The sequence below is a fragment of the Haemaphysalis longicornis genome, unplaced genomic scaffold, assembly GCF_048455015.1.
Source record: "Haemaphysalis longicornis isolate Haplotype H1 unplaced genomic scaffold, Haemaphysalis longicornis Haplotype H1 scaffold_8, whole genome shotgun sequence".
Classification (NCBI taxonomy): Eukaryota; Metazoa; Arthropoda; class Arachnida; order Ixodida; family Ixodidae; genus Haemaphysalis; species Haemaphysalis longicornis.
The window spans coordinates 48,697,803-48,725,535 of NW_027526445.1; the positions used below are offsets into that span (position 1 = coordinate 48,697,803).

At 46.6% G+C, this 27,733-nt stretch overlaps 1 protein-coding gene and 1 long non-coding RNA gene across 2 annotated transcripts; both read left to right on the forward strand.

Annotated features, from left to right (window-relative positions):
• Positions 1-12,729: 12,729 nt before the first annotated feature.
• On the forward strand, positions 12,730-20,943 carry LOC144149596 (uncharacterized). Its single transcript, XR_013318338.1, has 4 exons — positions 12,730-13,302; positions 15,719-15,803; positions 18,286-18,969; positions 20,805-20,943. It is a non-coding gene; the product is annotated as an uncharacterized LOC144149596 (long non-coding RNA).
• A 1,689-nt stretch (positions 20,944-22,632) lies between these two features.
• Positions 22,633-23,766, forward strand: LOC144149593 (uncharacterized). Its single transcript, XM_077681231.1, has one exon. The coding sequence runs from the start codon at positions 22,663-22,665 to the stop codon at positions 23,749-23,751; it is 1,089 nt and encodes a 362-aa protein (XP_077537357.1). The 5' UTR covers positions 22,633-22,662; the 3' UTR covers positions 23,752-23,766.
• Positions 23,767-27,733: the final 3,967 nt, after the last annotated feature.

The window sequence follows — 27,733 nt, forward strand, 5'->3', positions numbered from 1 at the left end:
GGCTCCTTTGTGACGTCTTCATATAGGGCCAGCAGGGCGTCCTGGGTTGACAGTTTGGGCCGAAAGCCAAGTAAATTGTATGGGAGGCGGTGAGCGACTTCCAGGTGGTCCTGAAGTCGTCTAAGAGCCATCCTCTCTAATAGTTTTCCCGCATTGGAGGTTAGAGTGATGGGTCTGAGGTTTGTGGTGGTGATGGGTTTTCCGGGCTTTGGTATGAAGATCATCTGGCCCGTTTTCCACTCCTCGGGAAGCGGAATTTTGCCTGCCCAAATGTCATTAATTTTTTCCAGGAGAAATTCCTGATCGGCATCGCTAAGGTTGCGGAGGGCTGGAGTGGTGATCTGATCAGGCCCCGGGGTTTTGAAGCCTTTGCAGGTGTTGATGGCCGCTTTGAGTTCATTCATTATGAAGGGTGCGTCCATGTATTCGTTTTCAGGACCTTGATAGTCTACATACTTGGGGGAGGCCATTGGTGGAACATGTTTTTGCCGGATTTCTGTAAAGAGTTTTTGCGGCTCTTCGTGTTCATTGACCAGTTGGGCTATTTTCTGAGTGCCCACTCTCTTGGAAATTGCTGGATTGAGCAGGTGTCTAAGTAGCTGCCATGTCTTCTTCATACTAAGCGTTCCTTGAAGGCTGTCGCATAGATCCGACCATTGCTGCGCTAATAATTTTGAAGTATATTGATGAATGTAATTGTTCAGTTTGTTGATACGAATACGGAGTGAGCGATTCGTTTTGTTCCTTTTCCAGCGTTTCGTTAAGCTATGACGAGCTTGCCAGCAGTGAAGTAAATGTTTGTCTGCAGCGGGTTCCCCTTCGTATTGTACTGGATATTGCGTAAATTTTTTCCACGCCCGTTTGAGCTGATCGGTCCACTCTGTGATGTCTTTTGCTGAGACTTGCGAGCGGGTGGCTCTGACTTTGTCCCAGTCGGTGAGTTGTTGTCGTCTCCACTTGATACGAGGTGGTGCAAAGTCGATGTCTATTAGGATCATGTTATGATCACTACCGAGATGTTCTTGTGTGTTGTACCATCGGATGTGTAGTCCTGCAGTGGAGAACGTCAGGTCGGGGGACGTATCGCGCTCTACCGAGTTCCCGTGACGTGTGGGCTCATGAAGGTCGTTGTGCAGCACGTACTGATTGGCGGTGGTGTGTTTCACCAGTAGTGCTCCTTTCTTCGTATCTCTGATGTATCCCCAGGAGGTGTGGGGCGCGTTGAAGTCGCCGAGCAATACATGTGTATGGGGACTTCCTAATGGGAGGAGATGGGAGGAGATGTCTTGCAGTTGGTGTTTAGGGGGGCTGTAGATATTCGTAATTATTAGCATCTGCTTGGGAGGGCCGATTTGTAATGTTAGCACATGCTCGTCATGATGAGTGATGTGAGCTAAGAGCTGCTTGCTCGTCAACATTGCAAGATTGGGGTCGTATTGATGCGTTACGTATCCTCTGATGTTCGGTGTTTTACCTGGTTCTTGAAGGGCGATGATGTCCGGTGTTCTATCTTGTGTGTGAAGCCATGCGGTGAGCTCTCCTTTTTTCTTCGGTAGGCCTCGGCAATTCCATTGTAGCACTCTAAGCGGTTGTGCCACCATGTTGTTGCTGAAGAATGCGTAGAATGGAATCCATCTTTGATTCGAGGTTATGGATACGTTGTGAGAATTGGGCGTTTATTTCTTCTTGTTTTTGGATGGACGACAGGATGGCTTCGAGTTCAGTTTGCTTTTGTTGAAGGATGCAATTTTCCCTCTTTATCTCTTGTACGGATGCAGTGAGTGTCTCTATAGCGGACTGGATGGAAACAATGGCTTTCTGAATGGAATCTAGCTTGTCTTGCGTAGGCTCTTCCCGTGTTCGCTTCTGCGATATGTGCTCTGTGTCCATCGGAGTGATGTGCTGGCTGTACGCAGAGCTTTCATATATCGGTGGCGCTTGAGGTGTTGGTACATTTTCGGTTTGTGGATGCATCGGACTAGGTACTTGCGGTGGGTTGGGCGCACTTGGTGGTAGTGAGGGCGTGCGGGGCTTCTTAGTAGGTGGAGGAAGTTGCGGAAAATGTTCTGCTGTATCGGGCGGTGGTGTTTGTTCCTGTGTTTTTGTTAGGGGTTCAAAGGGGTTGTGTAGTTTTGTGAATGCTGCCGGTCGAATAACTTGCGCGTAGCTAAGTCCGTTGTGGCGCTTCGAGGAGTTAGGTGTAGAGTTTTGTCTACTGTCGGGATTGTTGTGCCGTTCGGCCTGCGCTTGCTGGAATTTTCGGGTGGCTAATCGTTTTGCATACTCTTGTTTTCGAGTAATTTTGCTTGACTCGATACGAGCCGGGCATAACTCATCCAGTGCTGAGTGGGGGCCAGAGCAGTTAATGCACTTCGTAATGCAATTGTGGGCTCCCGATTTGTTCTGGAAGCCGCATTCAGGACATCTCTCTGTCGGCTGAGTACAAACATCCTGTCGGTGGCCCAACGCTAGACATTTGTAGCACTGTTGTACCTTTGGGCGATGAGTGTAGCATCGTATTTGTGTGTACTCGTATCGGACGGTGGTAGGGACGTAAGTGCCTTGAAATGTAATCAAGGCTGAAGTGGTTTGGCCCATCATACGTGCGGCCAAGATTTGATATCCTGGGGCTGATAAATTGCGAAGGAGTGTGTCCGAGGGGGTGTTGGCTGGAATTTGGTGAATCACTCCTCGGCACGTGTCGCGGTCTGCTGCGTGGTATACGCTCACTGGATACAGCTGGCCAGAAAACTCTAACTGTTTAACCCGCAGCAGTTTCTCTTTTGCGGTAACGGAGTGAGTGATTATAACTATTATGTTCTTCATGGCTTCTACTTGCATGGTGGTGTTAGCCGATTCATTCGGGGCAAGCTGAGCAGTCAGGCCTAGCTTCTGTGTCACACTGATGGGGCTATGTGAGGCAAGCGCAAGGGTACCCCCTGCCCGTAAAATCAATTTGGTGGCCCTCACCTGTTAGTCCTTGGAGAGGGGATGGTGCCATCCGTTTTCGTCCAGACGGTAGTACCTTTTTGGGGCCATGGCAGTCCTCGCTCGAGTCGGCGTAGTCGGCACTGCCGTGGTCGGGTCGGCGTCACGGAGGTTGACCGAGTGGCCTTCTAACGTGCAGGGTCGAAAATTGGCTTTAAAAATCCAACTTTTCGGCGAAACCAGAAAATTTTGGTGTCATCTTGTTCAGGAAGGTGTCCTGAGTCTTCTGGTGCCGATGGTTTTGGCTGATGGTCAAAATGTCTGGGCGATTTCGGTGGATAAAGACGGAGCGATGTGAAGACGCGTCCAGCGCTCCGAGCTCTCGCACGTGCCAAGCCATCCATCACGAGATAGCTTCGCGTTCAACCACCATCGTCATATTTCCGTAGGAAATCGCTGAAGAATAAGAAGGAGAAGAAGAGAAAGCTGCGAAGAGGAGGGCTGCGTGAGTTTTGGCTACCGTTATCCTCCTCGGCCGGCGTATCTTCCCGATCTGATCCCGGTCGAAGAGCGGCTCATCGCGCCTCGACTCCCCTTCATGAGCATCAGGCGGCTGACTCGAGGCAACGGGCAGTTTGGAATCAAGGGACAAGCGGTGAACGTGCCCATCGACGTATCGAAGGTTGTGCGGTGCCTTCCTCGCATGGTACCCGAGGACGTTGCGTTCGACGTTCACATCAAGCGGAGGCTGATGAGTCCGGCAACGTACAAGCGCGGGTTGGTGAAGCGCGGCAACATCCTGGCTTGGCTCAAGCACCTGGAACACACCCCGCTGTATCGCGCCATCAACGTTCGGGTCGATTGGAGTCGGCTCGATCACTTCGATGACGGCGGCGAACGAGAGGAACCGCAGGAAGACGACGTCGATGATGCTGACGGTGAGTTCGAAACGATTCCCGACGACTTTGACGTGAACGATTCTGCAGTCGGCGGTTGCGCTGAACGCGGTCTCGAAGACGCTTCTCTATAACGAAGCGGAAATGACGGGTGTGGGAAAAGAAAAAAATAAATGATTACGCTCACACTCTCGCCTCTCTCTTCGCCATTAATCGCATCACACTCATCGGTGCACCCAATGCATTTCTGCATCCTCACAATCCCCCTCGGGGAGGTGCGGGGGAATTTTTTTTTCTATGTCCGTAGACATCCGCCGTGAACGTTAAGTTACCACGAAGCATCAAATGGCGTGAACGAAATATAAAAACAGAAACGAAAAAGCTACTCTGCTTCTTAATTAAAAAGATTTTGTGCATGAACACTCTAATTGTATGTTGCAAGTTCCACTTTGTTTCTAAAATTAAGCCCAATTTTTAAATTTTTTTGAAGCACCTCACTGACTCCTACAATTTTCTTTTTGGGGAAGTGTATGTAAGAATTCAGTACTAAGAACTAGCCATGTGAGGCATATTGGCCGTCCCCCCGACTTTGTAACCATGTTTGAATTGCTGTCGCTGTTGCTCTCAAGCGTGAGAGTTAGATTCCTTGTTAAAGGGCTATTAAAGGGACACTGAAGTGATCTGTAGGATTACTAGCGCATTGTAGGCCGGAATAAATAGGCCATGTTTCGACCACTCTGACTGCGTTTACGCGGATTTATTTAGTAGACAAATCAATTCGAAAATGCTGTCCTCCTCTCTGCATCCTCGCCCATTTTATGTGGCGTTTTCGTGTGACGTCAGGAGGAAATGACTTGGCTTGACTGCGCTACTGCACGGCTCGCCGACCTTCCGACAGAGTCAGTCGACCCAGCGTTTAGTCCGCCGGCCACCGACGAATCGTCGCTATTCGTTCGCTCAGTTGAAACTAAGCCACGCAACGTTTGTGGATGGAAGAATGTGCCCTTCTTTACTTTGTTAGTTTGTACACTGTATCAAGCTCCAAGTCCAGGTCGCTCCACAAAAGCGCTGCACGAACGCACATGCGACGCTTCGCTGACTGGTACGCTAGTAGAAAACCTAAGGCCACTTGAAGGCAGGAGAAGAGCCAGCGAAGTCAATATAGGCACTAAGGAAATAAAATCAACCGAAACTATTACTGTACAGCGTAAAACTAGGGAGCAGGAAGCACTTTTTTGCGCTGGGTTAACAAGCACAGCGGTTAGCACCACAACCAAAAATCTGCGAATGCTTTTCAGTCTAAGAAATGCAATTGCTAGACGTGAGCTACTGTGGAAATTTGGGGGACGCTTACTGCACGAGCGCTATACAACAAATAGTCACCTAAGCTGCTTGAAATGCTAAAACTAAATAGAAGTGTAAACCTCATGCTCAGGGAAGTTGTTCGAGCATATGGTTCTCCTCCATCTTACTGCATATGTGGAAACACACCAATTACTCCCCGAAACCATGTACGGCTTCCGCCAGGGACGCTCCACGCAGGACGTATTGATACAGCTACACCATGACATCACACTGGGCACCGGAGCTTCGCCACGGGACACCTGAGCCGTCCTTAGTTTGGATCTCAAGAGCGCATTCGATAATGTAGCCCATGACTCCATCTTACGCGGCCTCACGGACATGAACGTCGGCCCAAGAGCCTATATCTACATACAGGATTTTTTATCTCACCGTACGGCACGCCTTGCAACTCACTCGATACCAAGCGACCACAGTGCGTCAAATTCAGACGAACACCCTCCCTTCCCCAACACTGTACAGCAGAATACACCCTAGTTTATACCGCCCGTTCTGTCCATCCGCGGCCACAGGGGGCCGCCGTCGGGTCCAAGCTGGGCTCGACCGCTGACCCTCTGAACAATATCGGGCCACTAGATAAAGTTTCTCTCTCTCTCTCTCTCTCTCTCTCTCTCTCTCTCTCTCTCTCTCTCTCTCCAGCAATCCCATACAAAAGTATTGTATGGTCGGCTATAGAAAATCCTTTTTATGGTCGTATTTAGCTATTTGGCCCAATAATCTTTAGACTTTTCTATGGCTGTATTTAGCAATGCGTATCGCCATTCTGATGGGTGTCTTTAGCTTCTTCTATAACCGGTTATATGGTTGTCTTTAGCAATTCGTATCGACAATCCTATGGGTGTCTTTAGCGTCTTCTATAGCCGGTTCTCCCAACTGAAAAGTTCCGTATATACGGAATTATGAGAATATGGAGTTCATACGGAGTGTTACCCCCCAAGCGTAATGAATGTAGATATTATTTCTACAAACACGAGAATTATATATGAGTTCGCACAATATGAACGTTTGGCACAGTTTTCGTCTTTTTATCTTCAATATTAGGCAAAATCACGCTCCGTATGATTTCCGTATACTCCGTATATACGGAATTCATATAGACAATGATTTCGCAGTTCTAGTTATCATACGGACTTAAAACAGGTGTCAAATTTTTCAATAGACATGCACTGTTTCATTTTCATGTGCGTCTAAAAATCTTTCTTGTTTTTTGGCGGATTTGTGTTATGCTAGGAACGTACTCCGCATTCTCATAATTCCGTATATACGGAACGTTTTAGAAGGGCTAGCTATAGCTCGAATTACCTAGGCTAGATTTGAGGAGGGACCGCAACAAGCTAGTACGAAAGAAGCCGATAAATGAGCTAACAGTAAGACGTAAAGTAGAAGAATTCAGGATCGCGCTGCAGAACCGATATTCTGCTCTTAACGAGGAAGCCGAGCTTACGACACAGGAAGCCAGCGACAACCTTACACGCATTATCACGGAGTGTGCAGTAGAAATCGGGGGCACCATGGTAAACGTTCACAGGAGACGAAAGATCTAATCAGGAAACGGCAAACCATGACAATCTCTACCGCAGCTGACAGAATAGAACTAGCGGAGCTCTCGAAGTTAATCAATAAGCGTAAGACAGCTGACATACGGAAGTATAATATGGAGAGGATCGATTATGCTGTAAAAAACGGAGGCAGCCTGAAAGCAGTGAAGAGACGTCTTGGCGCGGGGAAAAATCAGATGTATGCACTTAAGGGTAAGCACGGCAATGTCATCACAAATAGGGATAAAATAGTCACAGTGGCCGAGGAGTTCTATAGGGATCTGTACAGTAGCCGGGACATCCAGGATAATGCCGAACGAGACAGTAGTTCAGAGATAGACATCCCACCAGTAACGACCGAAGAAGTAAGGAATGCTTTGAAAGAAATGAAAGGGGGCAAATCACCTGGTGAGGATCAGTTAACAGCAGAGCTCTTGAAGGATGGCGGAGAAATTGTACGTGAAAAACTGGCAAACCTGTATACGCAATGCCTAATGACCGCAATGGTACCGGAATCTTGGAAGAACGCGAACATCATCCTAATCCATAAGAAAGGCGCCATGAAGCACTTGAAAAATTACAGACCGATCAGCTTACTGTCAGTCGTCTACAAGGTACTTACCAAGGTAATCGCTAACCGAATTTCTGCAACCTTAGATTTCAGTCAACCTAAAGAACAAGCAGGGTTCCGTAAAGGTTATTCAACAATAGACTATATTCACACGATCAATCAGGTGATAGAGAAGTGCGCTGAGTATACTGAACCCCTATATATAGCCTTCATAGATTATGAGAAAGCATTTGACTTGGTCGAAACCCTAGCAGTCATTCAGGCATTACGGAACCAGGAGGTAGATGAGCATTATGTAAGAATACTAGAGGATATCTACAATGGGTCTACAGCTACCATCATCCTCCATAGGGAGAGCAGTAAAATACCTATAAGGAAGGGGGTCAGACAAGGAGACACAATCTCTCCAATGTTATTCACAGCATGTTTACAAGAAGTATTCAGAACGTTGGATTGGTAACAGGTGGGAGTAAGGGTTAATGGAGAATATCTCAGTAACCCCAGATTTGCTGATGACGTTGCCTTGCTGAGTAACTCGGGGGACGAATGGCAAAGCATGCTTTCCGCACTGGGCGAACAGAGTAGAACCGTGGGCCTGAAAATTAATATGCAGAAAACTAAAGTAATGATCAATAACCTCGGGACAGCCCAGCGGTTTGAGATAGGTGGCGAGGCAGTGGAAGTGGTAAGCGAATATATCTACTTAGGCCAAGTTGTGACCCCAGATCCCAACCATGAGGCAGAGATAATTAGAAGGATCAGAATGGGGTGGGGTGCATATGGCAGACATTCTGAGATAATGAATAGCAGCCTACCATTGTCACTGAAGAAGATAGTGTATGACAGCTGCATCTTACCGGTACTCACCTACGGGGCAGAAACTTGGAGGCTCACTAAGAGGCTTGGTTCAACTTAAATTGAGAACGACTCAGCGGGCAATGGAGCGGAAAATGATAGGTGTAACATTAAGGGACAAGAAGAGAGCGGAGTGGGTCAGGGAGCAAACTGGTGTTAAAGACATATTAGTAGAAATTAAGAAGAAGAAATGGACGTGGGCAGGGCATGTAATGCGAAGGCAAGATAACCGCTGGTCATTAAGGGTAACAGAGTGGATCCCTAGAGAAGGCAAGCGTTGCAGGGGGCGGCAGAAAGTTAGATGGGCAGATGAGATCAAGAAGTTTGCGGGAATAAATTGGTCACAGTTGGCACAGGACCGAGATAACTGGAGAATAATGGGAGAGCCATTTGCCCTGCAGTTGGCGTAGATAGGCTGGTGATGGTGATGGGTGATGATAGTCGGTTCTGTGGTTGTCTTTAGATATTCGTATCGACATTCCTATGGGTGTCTTTAGCTTCTTCTATGGCCGGTTCTATGGTTGTCTTTAGCTATTCGTATCGAAATCCCTATGGGTGTCTTTAGCTTCTTCTATAGCCGGTTCTATGGCTGTCTTTAGCTCTTCTTTCGTTATGGCTATGGCTATAGAAGAATCTAAAGACACCCTTAGGAATGTCGATAGGAATGGCTAAAGACAGCCATAGAAATGTCAAAAGATAATTGGGCCAAATAGCTAAAAACAACCATAAGAAGGTTTTTCAATAGTTGACCATACAATATTTTTGCATGGGCTGCAGCCAGAAGAGAATCACCGCTACTTGAAACACAGCGACAGCAGCAGCGGCTGAGAAATTATTAGCACGCTGCCATGCCGGCATAGAGCCTTGCAGATCTTTAGAACTTCTCCTGTGGCACTTAGGTTGTGTGCCTAGCTGCATTCTGTATTATATGCTCCGTGAACACTTCAGCTATATAGAGGGAGTGCGAGGTTGCGACTGCAAACACTTCGCCAGTTTTCATTCACAAAAGGCTTTAAACACAGGCATTGAAAGAAAGCAAAACCAAGGGGTTTTGCTTTCCATTCCATTCATTCCATTCATTACATAAAGGGCTACTATCTACGCTACTTCACCACCAGTAAACAGTTGTTCACATACGCCGATCGAAAAACACAGCAGACGCATTCCAACACTCGGGCTCACGCTTAAGTGACTCGCTCGACAGCCACACTACGCGGCACATTCCCCGCGAACGCCCACCGAGACACAAATACCTACAGGTGCTGGGTAGTCCACAGAAAAGAGAGCACTCAGAAGTCGTTCATTACACTCAGTACTCAACGCACACAGCTGCAAGTTCGGTGGGCGCTACTGAAAGAATCGGAGGACTCTTATATTGCCTTGCTTAACTGTCAGGACACCCCTGGTCCAACTGGTTGCAGTCCCGCGCAACCTTTGATGAGCCGTCGTCTGCGGTGAAGGGTGTACCGTGCGTTCCGGATTTGTTAAAACCACGCAGTGTAGCCCCATCTTGAAAAAAGCAGGATGAAAGATATAGCCAGAAGCAGAAACTTTACTTTTACGAACGACATGCTGCTAGACCCCTTCAAGGTTATCCACAGGCAATGCGGTGCGGCTTCAGGACCGAAGGGCCGCAGGAAGAGTCAATGGCCCTTCAGAAACTCCGAGGTATTACTGGGCCAAGACAAAAGTTGAAGTGAATCAACGACCACTATTCCTACTCCTCTATACTCAAGAAAGTGCACCACCCACAGACCACGAAGTCGACCAGTATTCCGACACAACAGGAAGTGTCAAAAGTTAATCAGCAAGCACGCCGGCCCAAACCAGCCCGTTGCAACAGTCGACCAACGTTAGGCAGCATAGCGCCGAGTCAGCGGAGGCTATTGCCCTAGAGAAAAGTACGAAATGCGGCCGACTTGTTCGGCCTACTAAAAGACTCGGCTTCGGCGACAGAAGTTTTAAGTGTTTTGCGTTTTCCGCCGATTGTGCGGAGAATGGTGTTTCCAAGACAGGGTGGTGTTTCCAAGACAAGTGAGGTGTGAAGTGTTTTTCGTTCTTGAGGGCTCTAGTGTTTCCAAAACAGGGAAGATGTGACGTCATCATTATGTGTGTGTGTGTGTGGGGGGGGGGGGGGCTGAGGCATGTGGCCTTTTTATTGGGCCAGGAAAGTCGCGTGAGTCTTAACTACGATCATGCATTAAAAAAAAACAAGAAGATGCGTCCCCATTGTTCTCGTCAATAACAGTTTTGTAGACAAAGAGATACGAGATGCGGTTGTCCCATTCAGGCTGATCTCGAGCCGAGAGATGCGACAGCAGCCCCTTGACCGTCTGTAGCGACCGGGGTGATAAGGCGTTGTTTGTATAGCTTCTGCTCCATTATCTTTTAGAGGTCAAATAACGGCCCTCATCAGTTAGGAGCCGTTGAAGTCCGCTGCACTTCAGGACTGCCTTTAATACAATTGCTGCTTGGTATATTGTGGTTGCGTCTGGAGCGCGCATGGGGACATCTTGCAGTCGCGGTGAACGCCAGTATGGGATATTTTTCCTTTTGTAGTCGTTGGGAGCACTTGCGGTCGTGCTCAACTTCGTCCGAGGTTTCCGCGCCGTATTTCAAGCAGCAGTGGCAGTGTGTCCTCAACTAGGCCAATTCCAGCTTTATAGTTGGTAGCGACCGCAAGGTGGTTCTTTCAACGGAGGTACCGACCTCTTCGAACTCCTGAAGGAAACTAGTTTTCCATGCTTCGGTGTCTTTTTCAGTTTACAGGATGAACGCTGCAATGCAACAATCCGCGATATTCCACAATATTTATCAAAACTTGCTTTCTTACGACCTCTATATGCCTGCACCCCCCCCCCCCACCTCCATGTCAGGATGTACACTTTCAGTTCGTACAACATGACCTAGATATTGCGGCGAGACGCATGCTCGTACAACCCATCAAACGTGGCTGCCGTGGGCTCCCTTATGAAAATGAACTTTTCCTTTCTGTTTACTTTGTGTCTCCTGCATGTTGACTGTGTGGCCTTTCTTTTGACTTTTCCTTTGTGTTACCTCTAGGACATAAACAGGCTGTGTACTTTTTATAGACTGCCGGATAAACAGCCATGATGTTTTACCTTTATATGTACTATGGTAAAGACAAAGTTTAAATTTCTATACGAAGATTTTATTTCGGATGAGAGGTATAAAACTTTAAAAATGACTTGCTTTCTTCTCTTTCTGAGTTCCGCAATGCTATTGCCCATGTGTGTACTCAAGGCAAAATGAAGTCAAAAGACTTTGGCCTGTTTCCCCTGTGTTGCCTATAGGACAAAGGCTGTAAGATAGAACTTGAATCTGCTGTCTTAATTCTTCTGTGTGCCGTAATGCTGTTGCTTATGTATGTACTGAAGGCAAAATGAAGTCAAAAGACTGACTTATGTCTTTTGTGTTGCCTCTAGGACACTGGGAGGAAGGATAACTATTTGTTGCCTTACATTCTTTTTCTGAAGATTGTGCTTCCTCAAGTAAACATAAAGTCGAGCATGTAAGCCTTAATTATACTCGAAAGGTTAAGTTTTTTGGCTTGGCTAGAGATGGTAAGAAACAATGCCGATGGTTTGTGGAAATTCTGCAGCACTGTATACGTTATTTCGTGCTAGTGAGGTCTGATAAATTCGCAGAATTAATATTACCAACTGGTACGTTTGTATGAAACAGTGGCGTAAGAAGGATACATATTGAACGAGGCTGTTCGAAGTGCCTCGTCCCTCCCATTACGAAAAAAAAGTGGGAGGAAGAAGAATATACAGACCAGAAAAAGTAAAAAGAACACAAAAAGCCGAATAGAAAACGAAGCAATGAAAACAAAAACAACCTAAAAAGTGGCTTCCGATTGTCCTAGTCTGTGTTTTCCTTCAGGGTCGTTGTAAAATGGCTTATCCTTGCAACTAAATGCTGAGCGGTGTACTGTTTTTTGGGGCAGAGCTTGCGGTAGAAATATATTGCGACAGAAAAAAAAGGGACACAGCCAGACGAGAGCAACAAGAGCAACAACAATGTCAAAATATAACCTAAGGCAGAAAAACTTTAATCAAAGCACGGTTAAAAAAAAAAAAAAAAAAAAAAAAAGGTCACTGAGCGGGTTTCGAACCTCCGCCCTTTGAATCAGTAGGCGAGTACTTAACCTCCAAGCCACCAAAACAGCACACGATCGGGTCGTAAACCTAGGTGTAAATACTTGAGCTCACATAGTCTTGCTAAGCCTCCATTTGAGTGAATTGTTTGCCTGCGTGGATTTGACGCACGGTGCTTTTGTGTGCGTGCGTGCGTGCGTGTGCGCACGCGCACGCGCGCGTGTGTGTGTGTGTGTGTGTGTGTGCGCGCGCGCGCGCGCTCGCGTCTGTGTGTGTGTGTGTGTATGTGTGCGTATGCGTGTGCGCGTGTGTTTGCGTATGTCTGCGGGGAATAATTTTTTTATCCGGCCGTTCTGTTTGTGAAAAGCCCACAAACAGTGAATGGTGAATGCTTGGACGCTGAACAAAACACAAAAGTCAATCTAGATGTAAATGACGATGATAATAACTTCGTTTGTTAATCCATTTTTATTCGCTTTTGAGTAGCAACAACTTACGACAACAAAAGACGTTGCTCGCATCAAGAAAATATACTGCCATTATATATATGTTTGCTATTATCAACTTTAACAAAATACTATAATGGCGTCTGCCTAGTTTGCTTCAGGGGTGATGATGAAGGAAGAAAGTAACTGCTAAAACTCTATGACTGCCAGATAGCCAACTGTAGTAATAAGTCTAGTCTAGGCTAGCATATATGCAGTCATTGTTATAGGTGCGCAAGAAAAGACGTGGTTGGTTCGTTGTGCGTGGTTTTGGTGGTTTGTTTTCGATTTGCTGGTGTTACGTGAATTACTACGGGCTCCTCCTGCCGTAATATTACGTGTTAGTGCTCTTGTGCCACCTGAAACATCGTGAGTGTTGGCAAAGCGTCTGTGTCGTCGCCGTACTGCGCTGCTGTAGCAAACGCACATCGAGGTCGCCATTTGACAAAATACCTGACAAGTTGTGCGTGCCTACGTGAATCAAGAGTCTCTACTGCAAGTTCCAGTCTGTCGACGCGACGTGTGAAAAATGCTGCGTGTTCTGCCGTAAGTAATTGTTTATCGTGGTGCATGTTAAAATTTTATTACGCGTTGCCGCAGTGCTGTTTTGTTAAACGTGTTGAGTATATTCCTTGGTGTTCGGCTCGCCGCGCTTCTTTTATTGTGAATTACCGGCTGCGTCGGCGCGGTCATAATGAGCTTCCAGGAGTGGCGGGCAGTATGCTGTGTGAGTGATCGACCCCCTTGCCATTGCCGGCAACGAAAACATTATGCTGACGGCCCAGCGGCCGCCGCTTGGCTTGGGTGGATTCGACGCTAAAGCTTGTTGCATGAAAAAAAAAAAAAAAAAAAAGAAAACTGCCCACTCCCCGAATTTTTTTTTTTTTAGGAGGCAGTTGACCCACAGTATATTTTTTTACAGGACGTAGGCAGCTTAGCATTGTTCTAACGGGTAGTTTTCGTTTACGGGTAAAGAAATGCAAGGAGGCTGCATTACATTTGTAGTTATAATACGTAAGAGTTGCATATACGTTGAATTTTCAACATTTAAGCATTGCTAGCAACTTTATAAGTAGTACCACATGCACAAGGTCTTTAGGCAGTGAACATTTGACCAGATAATTGTTTAGACGTCGCAGCTTGAAAACATGCTGTTCCAGCCTGCATTTCTGGTGCAGTCACAGGGCAGCTTTCACTGTTTTAATGCAAGAATTTTTTCCACCTTCCTAAGCTCGTCCAGCATCGTCATGATCAGACAGAAATTCTTGTGTGGTGTGACATTATTTGTAGCTGGCTTGCATAAATTGTGTTGACCGTAACATGTTGAGCATGGGTTGAACGTGTTGATTCTTACAAATATGCAATGTGATGGGGATACAATCACGGTGAGAAAAAGATTCAACAGGGCGTGGGCTTGCCACCGTGCTCCTTCACCATCCTGTTTTTTCGTTTCGTCAGCATTTCAACTTGCCTACCCCTTGGAGGTATTGGCACACTGAAACGTTCACCATGTGCCTCAGAGAGAATTTTTAATGGCGCCATGAAGACAAAATACAATTTTGTGTTATTCGAAAGATTTCGTGTGGTATGGTGCCCCCAGCACTTGTCCAAATGCAAACGATGCTTTATTCACTGAGAAATTCATTAATTTAAGCTAAAATTTTGGTTTTCCCGCTAAATCGTGCATTTTCAGGGTCTGCAATGACATCACAGGAACCGACCGCTCTGCAGCCGATTGGGAAACCTTATTTACCGTTAGTTAACCTAGATGGTGCCACCATACCGTGGCAAGCCGCTTTCTGCTTTTGTTTTGTTTTTACCGTATTTAAACGTGGCTTGTTTTTGTTCAGCGAGAAAATAATCGTTTCGTGAAACATAGTGCTCGCTCCACAAATATGGTCACGTAAGACACCGTTGCTTGTGTCAATCGGCCATTGTTGTCCGAGACAACCCCAAAGCCCCGCAGTCCTGTGCAGCTAAACCAAGCATAGTGCGCGCAGTACCAACAGCAGTACGCATCGGTACTTCTATGCTTACGTGTGCTTTCCTAACCTTTACTGTTGGTCCCACCATTCTTACTACTGTAAAAAGAATGTGCCCTAAATTTAAGCGCAAATAGTTCGTTCGGCAAGCTTATAGCCTCTGCCTAATTCGCGTTTGCTGTTGCCGCCCTCCGCTAACTGCAGAGCTGGCTGGTATGACATAGGTTCTGTTGCGGGAAATGAGCTAGTGGGTCGCATGGCCATTTCCTTTGTTCCTAATTTGTAGCTTATTTGAGTGGAGTTTATGTTAAAAATGGTGTCAGCGTGATTCTAGCAACGGAATCCTTTGAATGAACCAAACTTGTGTTTTCTCTTCATGGCTCCTTTAAAAGCCGTAACTACGTTTCGCACCCTCTGGACCAGAGAATATGCTTGCACAGTGGAAATCTGGGGCCACAGATTTCTACCACCTAGGGATATTTAATAGGCTTAGTTTAACATTAATTCAGTGTAAGGATGCTTCTGTTCCTTTAAAGTATGGCTGAAAGCCTTGTAAGGATTGTCATGTATGTACAGTGCTCACGGATTGAAATGCGACACTGCAAGCGCGTGGCCTGCGCTACATGCAGCGCCGCCAGTAGACGCCTGTGGAAGCTAGGTGTTGCATTGTGGTATACCACGAGGATGAGAGTGTTTTGACCATAAGCTTGCTGCTTCCGGTTGCCAATAAGCGGGGCAGTGGTTCCCCGCAGCAACAGCGGCGTCCATGGACGGCGCTGCATGTATTGGCGGCCACGCGCTCGCAGTGTTGCATTTCAATCAGTGAGCACTGTACTTATTTTTTAGCTTGAAAGAACTGAAGGTGCCTTTTTTGCACCTACAAAAAACAAATTCTGTCATGTCCTGTCAGAGCGAGTATTTCACGGCATTATACCGCATATTTACGGCTTGTTTACTACTTGAACTTCCATTTTTTACAGGGCCAGGTGTTTGACATGGAGGATGTACGTTGTGAGCTACCAGAAGAATTGGCTGCCTCCTGTTTCTATCTATCCTGCACGACCTGTAAGTGTAGTTCATTACGGCTGTGAAATGCATGAAAATCTCGATTTTGAAGGCTGAGAGAACATGAAAACATAGAAAACCATTGTGGCATTCTTGTGGTACCTTAGTGATATTAAGACATAAGAACATTGCAGAGATGGGGCAAAAAATAAGGAACCGATGAGGGTGAGAAACTTCCTGTTACCTTTCTTATTTTTTTTGTCGCATCAGGGCTGCGTCCTTGCTCCATGAATTAATTAATAACGACTTTGTCACCCTTGTTCACTGTGGTAGTTGCGTGGTGCCCACAGACAGTGTGTGGGGATTTTTCTTCTACCGCCTATTACAGATGAACTAGATCTTTAGACTTCTACTCAAAAGTCATATTATTGATTACATTACATGAGTGAAACAATTCCATGCACCCAGAAATAGAATTTAGGTGAATTCACTTCAATGCCCTAGATGCAACTTGTGCCTAGCAGTGAAAAGGGTGTATTACGTGCCTTTTTGCCACTGTGTTTCATGTAGTGTAATGAGTCTCACTGGCCATCGTAGCCCCCCCCCCCCCCCCGAACAGCTATTTACTCTAGCAAATATAATGATGGTCCTAATTGTAGAAGGGTACCCGCCGCGGTGGCTCAGTGGCTAAGGCGTTGCGCTGCTGAGCACGAGGTCGCGGGTCCGATTCCCGGCCGCGGCGACTGCTTTTCTGATGGAGGCGAAAAGCAAAAACGCCTGTGTGTACGAGATTTCGGTGCACGATAAAGATCCCCAGGTGGTCAAAATTAATCCGGAGCCCTCCACTACGGCGCACCTCATCGCCTGCGTTGCGTCGGCGCGTTAAACCCTACAATCAATCAATTGTAGAAGGGTACTCAGCAATTGAAGAAAGAGCTGGGGGGGGTTCTGGTTTGTGTATCAGACTTTGTTTGGAATATTGTTATGTAGCCACGGATAATGCAGGGTTTTTGTAAAAATATAGATTATCGGAGCAAACTTGTGCTCCGCAGTAAACATAAAAAAACACAAACCTCGAAGGAGTCAGCAAAGGGACGTGCATGGATGAGCGTTGGCGAATTGAATGCTGCAGGGTTTCTTTTGCACTCATTCATTTAGATCGAGAACATTTTCAATAAAAAACAGGAAAAGCTAGGATAGGGATCACAAAGCAACACCCTTTCCATATCAAACAGGACTGCTGGTGCAGCATACAAAGGAAAAAGGGGAAAAAGAAGGTTCCCTTAAAAAAGGATGAGATTGCAGGGTGTGGCCAGGTACTTGTAACAAAATATTTTGTAAACAAATCAAATGGCGTGGTTGGGGGCAATATTATGATGTTTATAGTAGGAAAAACCTGCATTATTTCCGAACAGTATGAATGCTCTGTGTGCAAACATATGCAAAAATGCTTGTGTGTTTTTAGCATTTGAGTGCACGTTACAGAGTAGTCAGCTCAAGTTACTGCGGTAGCTTTCCTCATTGCTGGTAAGCATAAACCCTGAAATTAAATTTGCTGTATTCGACCGCTTTAACCCTTTCACTGTCACTGATGTCCTGGTTTGTCTTCGAATTTCTCCTCCACGGTGTCACTGACATACCGGTGCGTTTTCTGTTGTGCGTTGAAAAATTCGTGCCATGGTGCAAAGTTGGCGCACCTGCACTGTTTGTGCTATCTGTTAAATCTTTCTAGTAGCTTGTATTTTCACAAAGTACAGAGCGACCACGCCCAGCTTTCGCTGCTTGGGGGTCACTCCGTGCACTGTACATCTGTTGGGATGAGTGACCACGTGGCACGCGTGCAATGATGGGTGCAAGTGTGCTATCCACCACGTTTTTCTAGGGTTGTTTTTTATTTCTGTTCCCGTGTCTGCTACCCATCGACACAAGGAAATATAAAAAGTGAGGAGCCAACCTAGAGGTTGGTCAGTTCATGGTGATGTACATTTTGCTTTTTGTAAGCAAGCACAGACAAACAAACTAGACAATGCAAGTGCTGTCTCGTAAACGAAATGCACAATAAAACTGCTGGCTTTATAGGTTCCAAAGAACGCGTAGACACAAGCAACTACTCATGATGACGACTGATCAATGCCTGTCTTAGCATGTTCATGCAATTTTATGTTGCCTTCCCTGCCCCCCTCCCCCCCCCATATTGCTTTGTTCCCACAGTACTGCTGCAATAATCTCATCTCAAATGTTCTTGCGAGGCTGTATAAATGCCAGTCATGAGGAGGCCATGAATCTAAACAGTACGTAGTTCTGGGCTGTGTTGCCTATGTAACAGTATGTCATATTTGATGTTCGTAAGCTCATTAGTTAATTTATGTGGTCTAAATTTTGTGGCTAATTTTGCAACCTAGAAGTTACACCTTCTCTTTCAGGATACTTGGTTCAGTTTTGTATGGGAACACTCCTTTATATTTATAAGCATAACCAGCAAATGTTTGAGACGTGTTTGTTTAAACCCCTTCATATGCGATCAATGCGTTTGTCATTTCAGGTTCAAGCGTGGCAGTGGCTATCCCGTCCTGTGAGGGGTAAAGATGAGGCGACACCTGGTGTGGCAGGCGGCAGCAGCACGTATGGATCCAACCTGAATAAAATAGTCAGGTTTGCAAGAGTCGTGTGATTCATGTGATTTTCGTCAGCTTGCTCTTACAGAAACAGCTGCAGCATGAAACAGTGACTGTGGAGCTGGCTGACATTTTCTACATGCAGCTGGCTGTGGGGCACTGTTATTTGACAGCATGCAAAGGGCACTCAAAAGGTGGAAGCTTGTGGGATACGTAGAGGACGGAAACATAAAGGATTCTTGGAGGACGCAGAAAGTCGGTGGCGAAATTTCAATACAGGGGACACACAAGGGACGAATGCGGTCTGTTGCCTTCAAGACATATAGGGGACACACAAAGGCCGTATGGTGTCTGTGTTGCCTTTGGGAGATAGACTGGACGCATGGAGGACGGAAACACACGGGACACTTGGAGTACGCAGAAAGTCGGTGGCGAAATTCCAACACAGAGGAAACACACAGGACGCACGCAGTCTGTTTCCTTCGGGACGCAGACTGTCTTTTGACTGGACATAGAAATTTTCATAAGGGGCCCAAACGTTTGATAAGGCGTAAAAATGCATCACAAAGTCGCCGAGCGCAAGCGAGAGCGGCCGCAGCTTCCTCATGCAAGTAAGGATTTTCTTTTTGTGTTCATTGCACGCAATCTCGCGCTAACGCGCTGCGAGTGTTATTTCTGTTCAGCCTTTGTTGTGTTCTGGCGGAATATGAGGGTCCGCATGAGGGTTCGCATGTGTTGGGGATGTGAAACAGCGCGCTTAGCTCTTACCACGATTTTGACCGGCGTGGGGCTGCTAGTTTTACCTTTCAATGCTAAAAGCTCTAGGTGGTTTGTTATTCGGAGCCTAGCCACCGCTTGCTGCCACCGCTTGCACTTTTATTTGCGGCCCCTTCCCATTGCATGTGGCCCGGCCACCAATGCCTGGCCGTAAAAATGCAGAAGGTAGCCATATATGGTTGGCGTCTCGCTGGCGTCGTGAAATCCCCCCCCCCTACCCGTCGTGAACTAACCTGGCTCGCTCGCCGGCGCGCGCCCCGGCGTGCCCTGAAAACTCTCCGTCGTCGCTGCCGTAGCCGTAACATCTAGGCGTCGTGAAATAGCCGTACTCGCTCCTGCCGTACCCGTAAAAGCTACGCGTTGTGAAATAGTCGTACTTATGCCTCTGCTTACGGACGTTGTAGTTGGGTGTTGAAATCTTGCCGAGCTCTGTTTTTTTTTTTTTTTTTTGACGCATTTAGAACTTTTGTAATAACTATACTTCACGCCCGCCTTACAACTCAGTTGGCTAGAGCAGTCGATTTTGGTTTTACCCAACCGGCTGAACCGCTACGGCTCACTGAAGCCAAGGCCGACGCAGCCAACGCTAGGGTTACGTCCGATAATCTGTAATTATTATAAGTGACTATGGCTGCACAAAGCTAGTCTGTAAATTTTTTTGTAACCGTTTACTTTTGATGAATCAACTTTAACTTTCAAGCGGTTTTGCCTTTGATGAATCAACTTTAAAACAAGCGGTTTTGCCTTTGCATAAATATCAAGAAAGACTGTTTTCTGTTCATGTTGCCAAGCAGGCTTGGGGTAGCAGCTTGGAGTTCCTTCCGTACTTAGCTAGAGGTAGTCCGACCATTTATAATTACTAAATAGTGATTACTAATTAACAACGACCCTGGCGGTGTGAGGAAGCGGTGTGTTCGGTTGGATAAAAATCAACAGATTGCTCTCACGGAGAGTTGCGTTCCTCCTGAACAGAACTTTAGTGACAGCTGCCGTTCCGCAACATTAGCATTCCTTATCGTTCCGTCTGGACGGAACGCTAGACAATGCCTTTTTTGTAGTGCTCTTTTGTTCACCTTATCCATAAGCTCCTCCTTTCTTTATCTGGGAACTAGGCGATACAGGTTTTCTGCCCAATTATGGGGTTGCGTCTGGGGTTTTATGTCAATTTGAGGCCCTTCTTTGTGGGTTATGTTGGGATACATGAGCAAAAAAAAAACCGATACACCAACATGTAGGTGGTAGAATTATTACAGCTTGCCGCATATTTACCCACTAAAAAATGCGCTCAAACCAACTGTGGGCAGTACGAACTCCTGCTAGTTCTCGTTATGTAATTTGTTCAATTGCCTTGGTGTCATTCTGTAGCTGGCTGGAAGAGTCAATAGCTGCATATGCTTCTACCATCCTGAGGCAGACGCTATCAGTATACAAGAGCAGTTATAGGTGTTTTCACACTATGTCCTTTGTAATTGCTCATCTCCAGAGGCAAGCACCCCACGAATAGTTAGAAAGTGCAGGAGTGTCACATGGTTTATGACTCCCACTTTTTAGGAACTATGCACACATCACTAGCGCGTATTTGCACATTTATATGTTTCCTGACATTTTGTTTTTTCTTGCTATACATTTTGCTGGTGCACATGTAGTAAAGAGACATTGTGTTTTACAGAAAACGTGCTGAAAATATGCACAAAGCAGTGCCTCTGATGAACACCAACACTGCAACCATCACGGCTGATTGCAGATCACCTCAGTCTGCGTCAAGTCATGAAGCTATGGCTGACTACTGGGACGGCCTTGGAATTCAGGAGCTTTTGCCAGAGCTTTCCTTTGAGAGGGACGTCAGTGTCCCGACAGCACAGAATGGAGGCGTGTGTGGAAGAAGAGTTGTGTCTGTGGGCCACTTCATGAAGGCTGCTCAAGAGCTTGGCGAACACCGGTGCCCTTTTCCTGGTGGAGGACACTTTGAGTTTGAAGAGGAACGAAGGATTGGCCTTTGGTCGGAGTTTAAATTCCAGTGTAGCGGTTGCCATGAGGTTACAAAAGTCACTACCGACCCTGTTGCAGAGCCCACCCCTCTCGCAGAGAAGGCAGCTCTTGGAGTAAACGATGCTACTGTCTGGGCGTTCACGAGTATCGGGTCTGGGCATTCACATTTGGAGGAGGCACTGTCTGTCATGGAAATTCCTGTCATGTGCAAAAAAACGTTCCTGCGTCGAGAGGAGGCACTTGGAAAGGCAAGTGCTTTGGCATGTTTCCAGGTTTTGTTTCTGCCCTCTCTGTCCAGTGTTTTTGTCTACCTAATGATTCCAAATATTTGTTGGGCCAATTCTTGTTACGTTCGCTTACGTTCAGTTAGAACCAGTGGGTGATTTACAATGTGTCGAAAACTTGCGAAGACCTCAGCTCTTGTCAGTTCTTCAAACTGAAGCAGAAACGCATATAAAAGAAATGAAAATCACTACCATGGCCCACTTCTGCCAAATCAAACAGACCCTTGATATAATGACACCTGAGCATCGCCAAGTTACTGTTGGTCTGTGAACGAGACCGCAATTATGAATGTGCTGCATAAAATCATGATAAATAAGACAGGCCACACTTTAATTTCTAGTAATGATTTTTTGCTGTATGGAGAATGTACAATGGGGATCCTTTCTGAGGGAAGCTTGAACCATTTAGTTGACTGGTTCAATTTTCTGCGGCTGAAGCAAGTAGCTCTAGAGTAATTTTGTCGCAACATTTTTATGCAGATAATTCCATTTTATATACCGTATTTGCACAAATGTAAGACAACTTTCTGATCTCAATTTCGTAATGCACCTTATATTTGCACGCGTTCCTGAACTAGGTGACAAATGTGCCCACTGACTAGGTAGGCTGCAGGGTAGCTTCTGTTGCATGGTGTTTCCACTTTGTGTGGCAGTTTGCAGTGACTTTGAATAGAACCATTTAGGAATGTGTTGCTTATGTGCCATTCCCATTCTTATGGGGTTCCTTCATGTTATAACTGACCAAATAATTTATTTTTTCAGCTTTCGATAGCCTGCTCTCGTGGTTTACGGCATGTTGCCATGAAACAACAGGAGATAGCAAGCCATAATTGCTGTTTTTATGCTATGGCTTGAGACTTCATTCTTACTAACTCATTCAATTTTCCGCACTGCTATGGAGCCTTATTTGCAATGGGCTGTGCATGCAAACAGGAAAAACTCAATTTCAAATTGCCTTATTGCCTCAAATGCAAGGCCAGGATTCTCTTCCATGCTCTAGGCAAAATAGAATTTATATTGTCACTCACAAGGTCCGTGCTACACGGACACATTCAAATGACAAATGGCTCGACTGGATTGCAGGTGCACTATAGCGTAGCAATGGGAAATTTCGATAGACGTTGCGTTAGGACTTTTAAATGGCCGTGTAGCACATGTATAAAACTGACAAAATACGTTTTAACCTGTAGCGAACAGTCACATTTTCCACTACGTTTGATTTTTCAGCAATGGAAAGCTGTGCTCCTGGGACAAATGTTAGAAGCTGGAAAAGAGGAAAAGAGGCTGGCGGAAGCAGCTGGCGATTTCTGCGAGGATGGCTGCACCCCAAAGATTACAGTGGTGGTTGATGGTGGCTGGTCCCACAGGAGCCACGGCCACAGGTATTCTGCAAATTCTGGTGTGGCCGTCATCATAGGTAAGCGCACAAAAAAGCTCCTCTACTTGGGTGTGAGAAACAAGCTGTGCAGCACTTGTGCGTTCTACGCGAGGAAAAATGTTGAGGCAAAAAAGCACACCTGCTACAAGAACTGGGATCAAAGCTCAGGAGCCATGGAGGCAGATGTCCTTGTTGAGGGATTCCAGCGAAGCAAGGAGATGCACGAAGTTGAGTATCGCACCTTTATAGGCGATGGGGATTCGTCTGTATACCACCAGATTCAGTCAAAGGTTGACTACGGTCGTTTTGTTCAGAAGCACGAGTGTGCGAACCATGTGGTCAAGTGCTACACTTCCCGCCTCTATGCCATCGCTAAGGAAAGCAAAGGCGGCCGGCCCATGCTGTCGGGCCCGAGAATAAAGCGCATCAAGAACGGTGCACGCAAGGCTGTCAGTCACTACGCCGAAGTATTGCGAGAGCATCCAAGTAATGAAAGGCAGCTTGCTCGAGAATTGGCCGCTGACTTGAAAAATGGTCCCAAACATGTGTTTGGCTGCCATGACGGCTGCAAGAGTTACTTTTGTGATGGCACAAAAGGTGAAAATTTATTCGAGAAGCTCCCTGCCATGCTCAGAACAAAGATAATGACGGCAGCCAACAGTATTTCTGAAAAAGCGGCCCGTCTCATAACAGATGACACAAGCAACCTTGCTGAAGCCCTCATGTCTCTTGTTGCAAAGTTTTCTGGTGGAAAGCAGATCAACCGGTGCCAGAAAGGCTCTTACGAGCATCGCTGCCAAGTTGCTGGGCTAAGCTTCCAGCTGGGACCTCAGTGGCACGCAAAAACCAGCAAAGCTATAACTGTGACCAGTCAGAATAACCAGTCAGTCAGAATAACTATAACCACTCAGAACTGTGTAACCGCTACTATTGACGCGTATGCTCCTGAAGCAAGAACGCACTAAACGACCAGTAGTCAGACCAACTAGAGCCAAGACGGTGCCCTCACTGGCAGGCAGTAGCTGGTTCATCCAGTCAGAACTGTGTAACCGCTACTATTGACGCGTATGCTCCTGAAGCAAGAACGCACTAAACGACCAGTAGTCAGACCAACTAGAGCCAAGACGGTGCCCTCACTGGCAGGCAGTAGCTGGTTCATCCAGTCAGAACTGTGTAACCGCTACTATTGACGTGTATGCTCCTGAAGCAAGAACGCACTAAACGACCAGTAGTCAGACCAACTAGAGCCAAGACGGTGCCCTCACTGGCAGGCAGTAGCTGGTTCATCCAGTCAGAACTGTGTAACCGCTACTATTGACGCGTATGCTCCTGAAGCAAGAACGCACTAAACGACCAGTAGTCAGACCAACTAGAGCCAAGACGGTGCCCTCACTGGCAGGCAGTAGCTGGTTCATCCAGTCAGAACTGTGTAACCGCTACTATTGACGCGTATGCTCCTGAAGCAAGAACGCACTAAACGACCAGTAGTCAGACCAACTAGAGCCAAGACGGTGCCCTCACTGGCAGGCAGTAGCTGGTTCATCCAGTCAGAACTGTGTAACCGCTACTATTGACGCGTATGCTCCTGAAGCAAGAACGCACTAAACGACCAGTAGTCAGACCAACTAGAGCCAAGACGGTGCCCTCACTGGCAGGCAGTAGCTGGTTCATCCAGTCAGAACTGTGTAACCGCTACTATTGACGCGTATGCTCCTGAAGCAAGAACGCACTAAACGACCAGTAGTCAGACCAACTAGAGCCAAGACGGTGCCCTCACTGGCAGGCAGTAGCTGGTTCATCCAGTCAGAACTGTGTAACCGCTACTATTGACGCGTATGCTCCTGAAGCAAGAACGCACTAAACGACCAGTAGTCAGACCAACTAGAGCCAAGACGGTGCCCTCACTGGCAGGCAGTAGCTGGTTCATCCAGTCAGAACTGTGTAACCGCTACTATTGACGCGTATGCTCCTGAAGCAAGAACGCACTAAACGACCAGTAGTCAGACCAACTAGAGCCAAGACGGTGCCCTCACTGGCAGGCAGTAGCTGGTTCATCCAGTCAGAACTGTGTAACCGCTACTATTGACGCGTATGCTCCTGAAGCAAGAACGCACTAAACGACCAGTAGTCAGACCAACTAGAGCCAAGACGGTGCCCTCACTGGCAGGCAGTAGCTGGTTCATCCAGTCAGAACTGTGTAACCGCTACTATTGACGTGTATGCTCCTGAAGCAAGAACGCACTAAACGACCAGTAGTCAGACCAACTAGAGCCAAGACGGTGCCCTCACTGGCAGGCAGTAGCTGGTTCATCCAGTCAGAACTGTGTAACCGCTACTATTGACGCGTATGCTCCTGAAGCAAGAACGCACTAAACGACCAGTAGTCAGACCAACTAGAGCCAAGACGGTGCCCTCACTGGCAGGCAGTAGCTGGTTCATCCAGTCAGAACTGTGTAACCGCTACTATTGACGCGTATGCTCCTGAAGCAAGAACGCACTAAACGACCAGTAGTCAGACCAACTAGAGCCAAGACGGTGCCCTCACTGGCAGGCAGTAGCTGGTTCATCCAGTCAGAACTGTGTAACCGCTACTATTGACGCGTATGCTCCTGAAGCAAGAACGCACTAAACGACCAGTAGTCAGACCAACTAGAGCCAAGACGGTGCCCTCACTGGCAGGCAGTAGCTGGTTCATCCAGTCAGAACTGTGTAACCGCTACTATTGACGTGTATGCTCCTGAAGCAAGAACGCACTAAACGACCAGTAGTCAGACCAACTAGAGCCAAGACGGTGCCCTCACTGGCAGGCAGTAGCTGGTTCATCCAGTCAGAACTGTGTAACCGCTACTATTGACGTGTATGCTCCTGAAGCAAGAACGCACTAAACGACCAGTAGTCAGACCAACTAGAGCCAAGACGGTGCCCTCACTGGCAGGCAGTAGCTGGTTCATCCAGTCAGAACTGTGTAACCGCTACTATTGACGCGTATGCTCCTGAAGCAAGAACGCACTAAACGACCAGTAGTCAGACCAACTAGAGCCAAGACGGTGCCCTCACTGGCAGGCAGTAGCTGGTTCATCCAGTCAGAACTGTGTAACTGCTACTATTGACGCGTATGCTCCTGAAGCAAGAACGCACTAAACGACCAGTAGTCAGACCAACTAGACTCAAGACGGTGCCCTCACCTGCAAGCATTACCTGCCTTCTCTGACACCAAGTAGTATCTTCAATAGGTGGGAACCACACAGTTACTGCAGTGAAAATACATACCTTGAACAGTTCCCGTCGAGGCAATGCCCCGTACAGCAAAGTAACCGGTTTAACCTGCAACAAGTATTCGTTATCGCTTTCAACTTCCTTCAACCCATTATGTCGCTTTCCTGGTTGTCTATTGCAGAGCAGCCTTGCCGTTATGTGTATTTCTAGATTACGTTTTGCAGTGGAAGCTGGACCCGGAAATGTGGAACCTCAGCATTGTCAGCAGGCATGGCCCGCTGTTCACCAGACTCGGTGAGAGGTAGCAGCTCGGACCAACGGTGGTATACACTTCTTTTTGAGTAACTGGCATAAGGTGTTCTGTATACAATGACGTCGCCCTTCAGGATATGTTTGCCTTTGTTTTTAAACTTTCCTTGTTTCTTTTGTCGAGAGCAGCTTATAATTTTTATGTGCTCAAAAACACGACTTTGCTATTTTATGGTTGAGACAGCCCAAACAGATTTGGGAGCACTTTGGAACAGCAATATTTCAATTTTGGAGCAGAAGAACCTTTGTTTCGGAGAAGTGGCGACATTTATTATGTCGTCACAGGGCTCTGAAAATAAAATTTGTAGCGACGTTGCGGGGGTAGACCCATTTTTAATTAGTTTGGAGTGTTCAGAACACTGAGATAACGTCTAGAGAAAGTGTTTGAGAGTATCACAAGGAATGATCTGCACTACCATCTTGCAAACTTTGTAAACATTATTGAGGCTGTATGCAATACAATGTAAAATAGCGTAAAAATTTTAAAAGTGGGAAACGCTACAATGGTGTTTTTTTTTTCACCATTTCAATGCTGAAATTATTTTTGCAATCTCTGAATACCTTGTACGATCAAATGTGGAGCCAGGGCAAAGTTGCCCAAAGTGAGGTGGCGGCCGTTGCACCATTTCAATCCCCGAAGCACACGGTCACCCCATTCGTAATTTGAGTGACGTTGCTATGTTTAGCCACTTCACTTTTGTCAATATCACTTCACATACATCAATTATTACTACTTGTGCAACCAGTTCTACTATCAGGCGCAGATGCCTGAACACTTCACGGGGACGCAGCGTACACAGCAACCTACTTCTGAAATGTCGATCGCTCGATTCCAGAGGCTCGCGAGCTTGCTGTCGACAACAGCACCAACCGAACGTTTTATAACATTAGAGAGTCCAAAGGATTACTTCACTAAGATGCACGCACTGCACTTCACACTCAAGCACAAGCCACTGCCAAGTCTGGCACCGCATTGTTTTCGATAGACTCCTTGCTTTGAGCCGTGCCACTTCCCGTAATCTTGCACACGTTAGTACACAACAGATAAACTGACTTATTGAGAATCCAACTGACTGCTTAACCTAAACCAGAGAAAGGGCCGGCGAAGCGTACTGAACCCCTTCAACTACGCAGCAGCCGCTCCATCCAGCAGCCACAATTTGTGTTGCCATGCACGGAAGGCCATTTCAATGAACACAGCCAGAGAGCCAATTACGCTTTAGAAACTATTATATACTTCATTTCAGTCTTTCTCACCCTGTTGTCCCATCCCTGTATTTGATAACCATTATGTTATATTTTTGTCTTTTCAGCTTGCTGTAAGATACAAAGGTCTTTTGCCAGTTTGTGTGCCTCTGTAGGGCTCATGACTTTTGCTTAGTGCAAATAAAGGCCTTTGTTGTTACCCTTGCTTGTTAATTT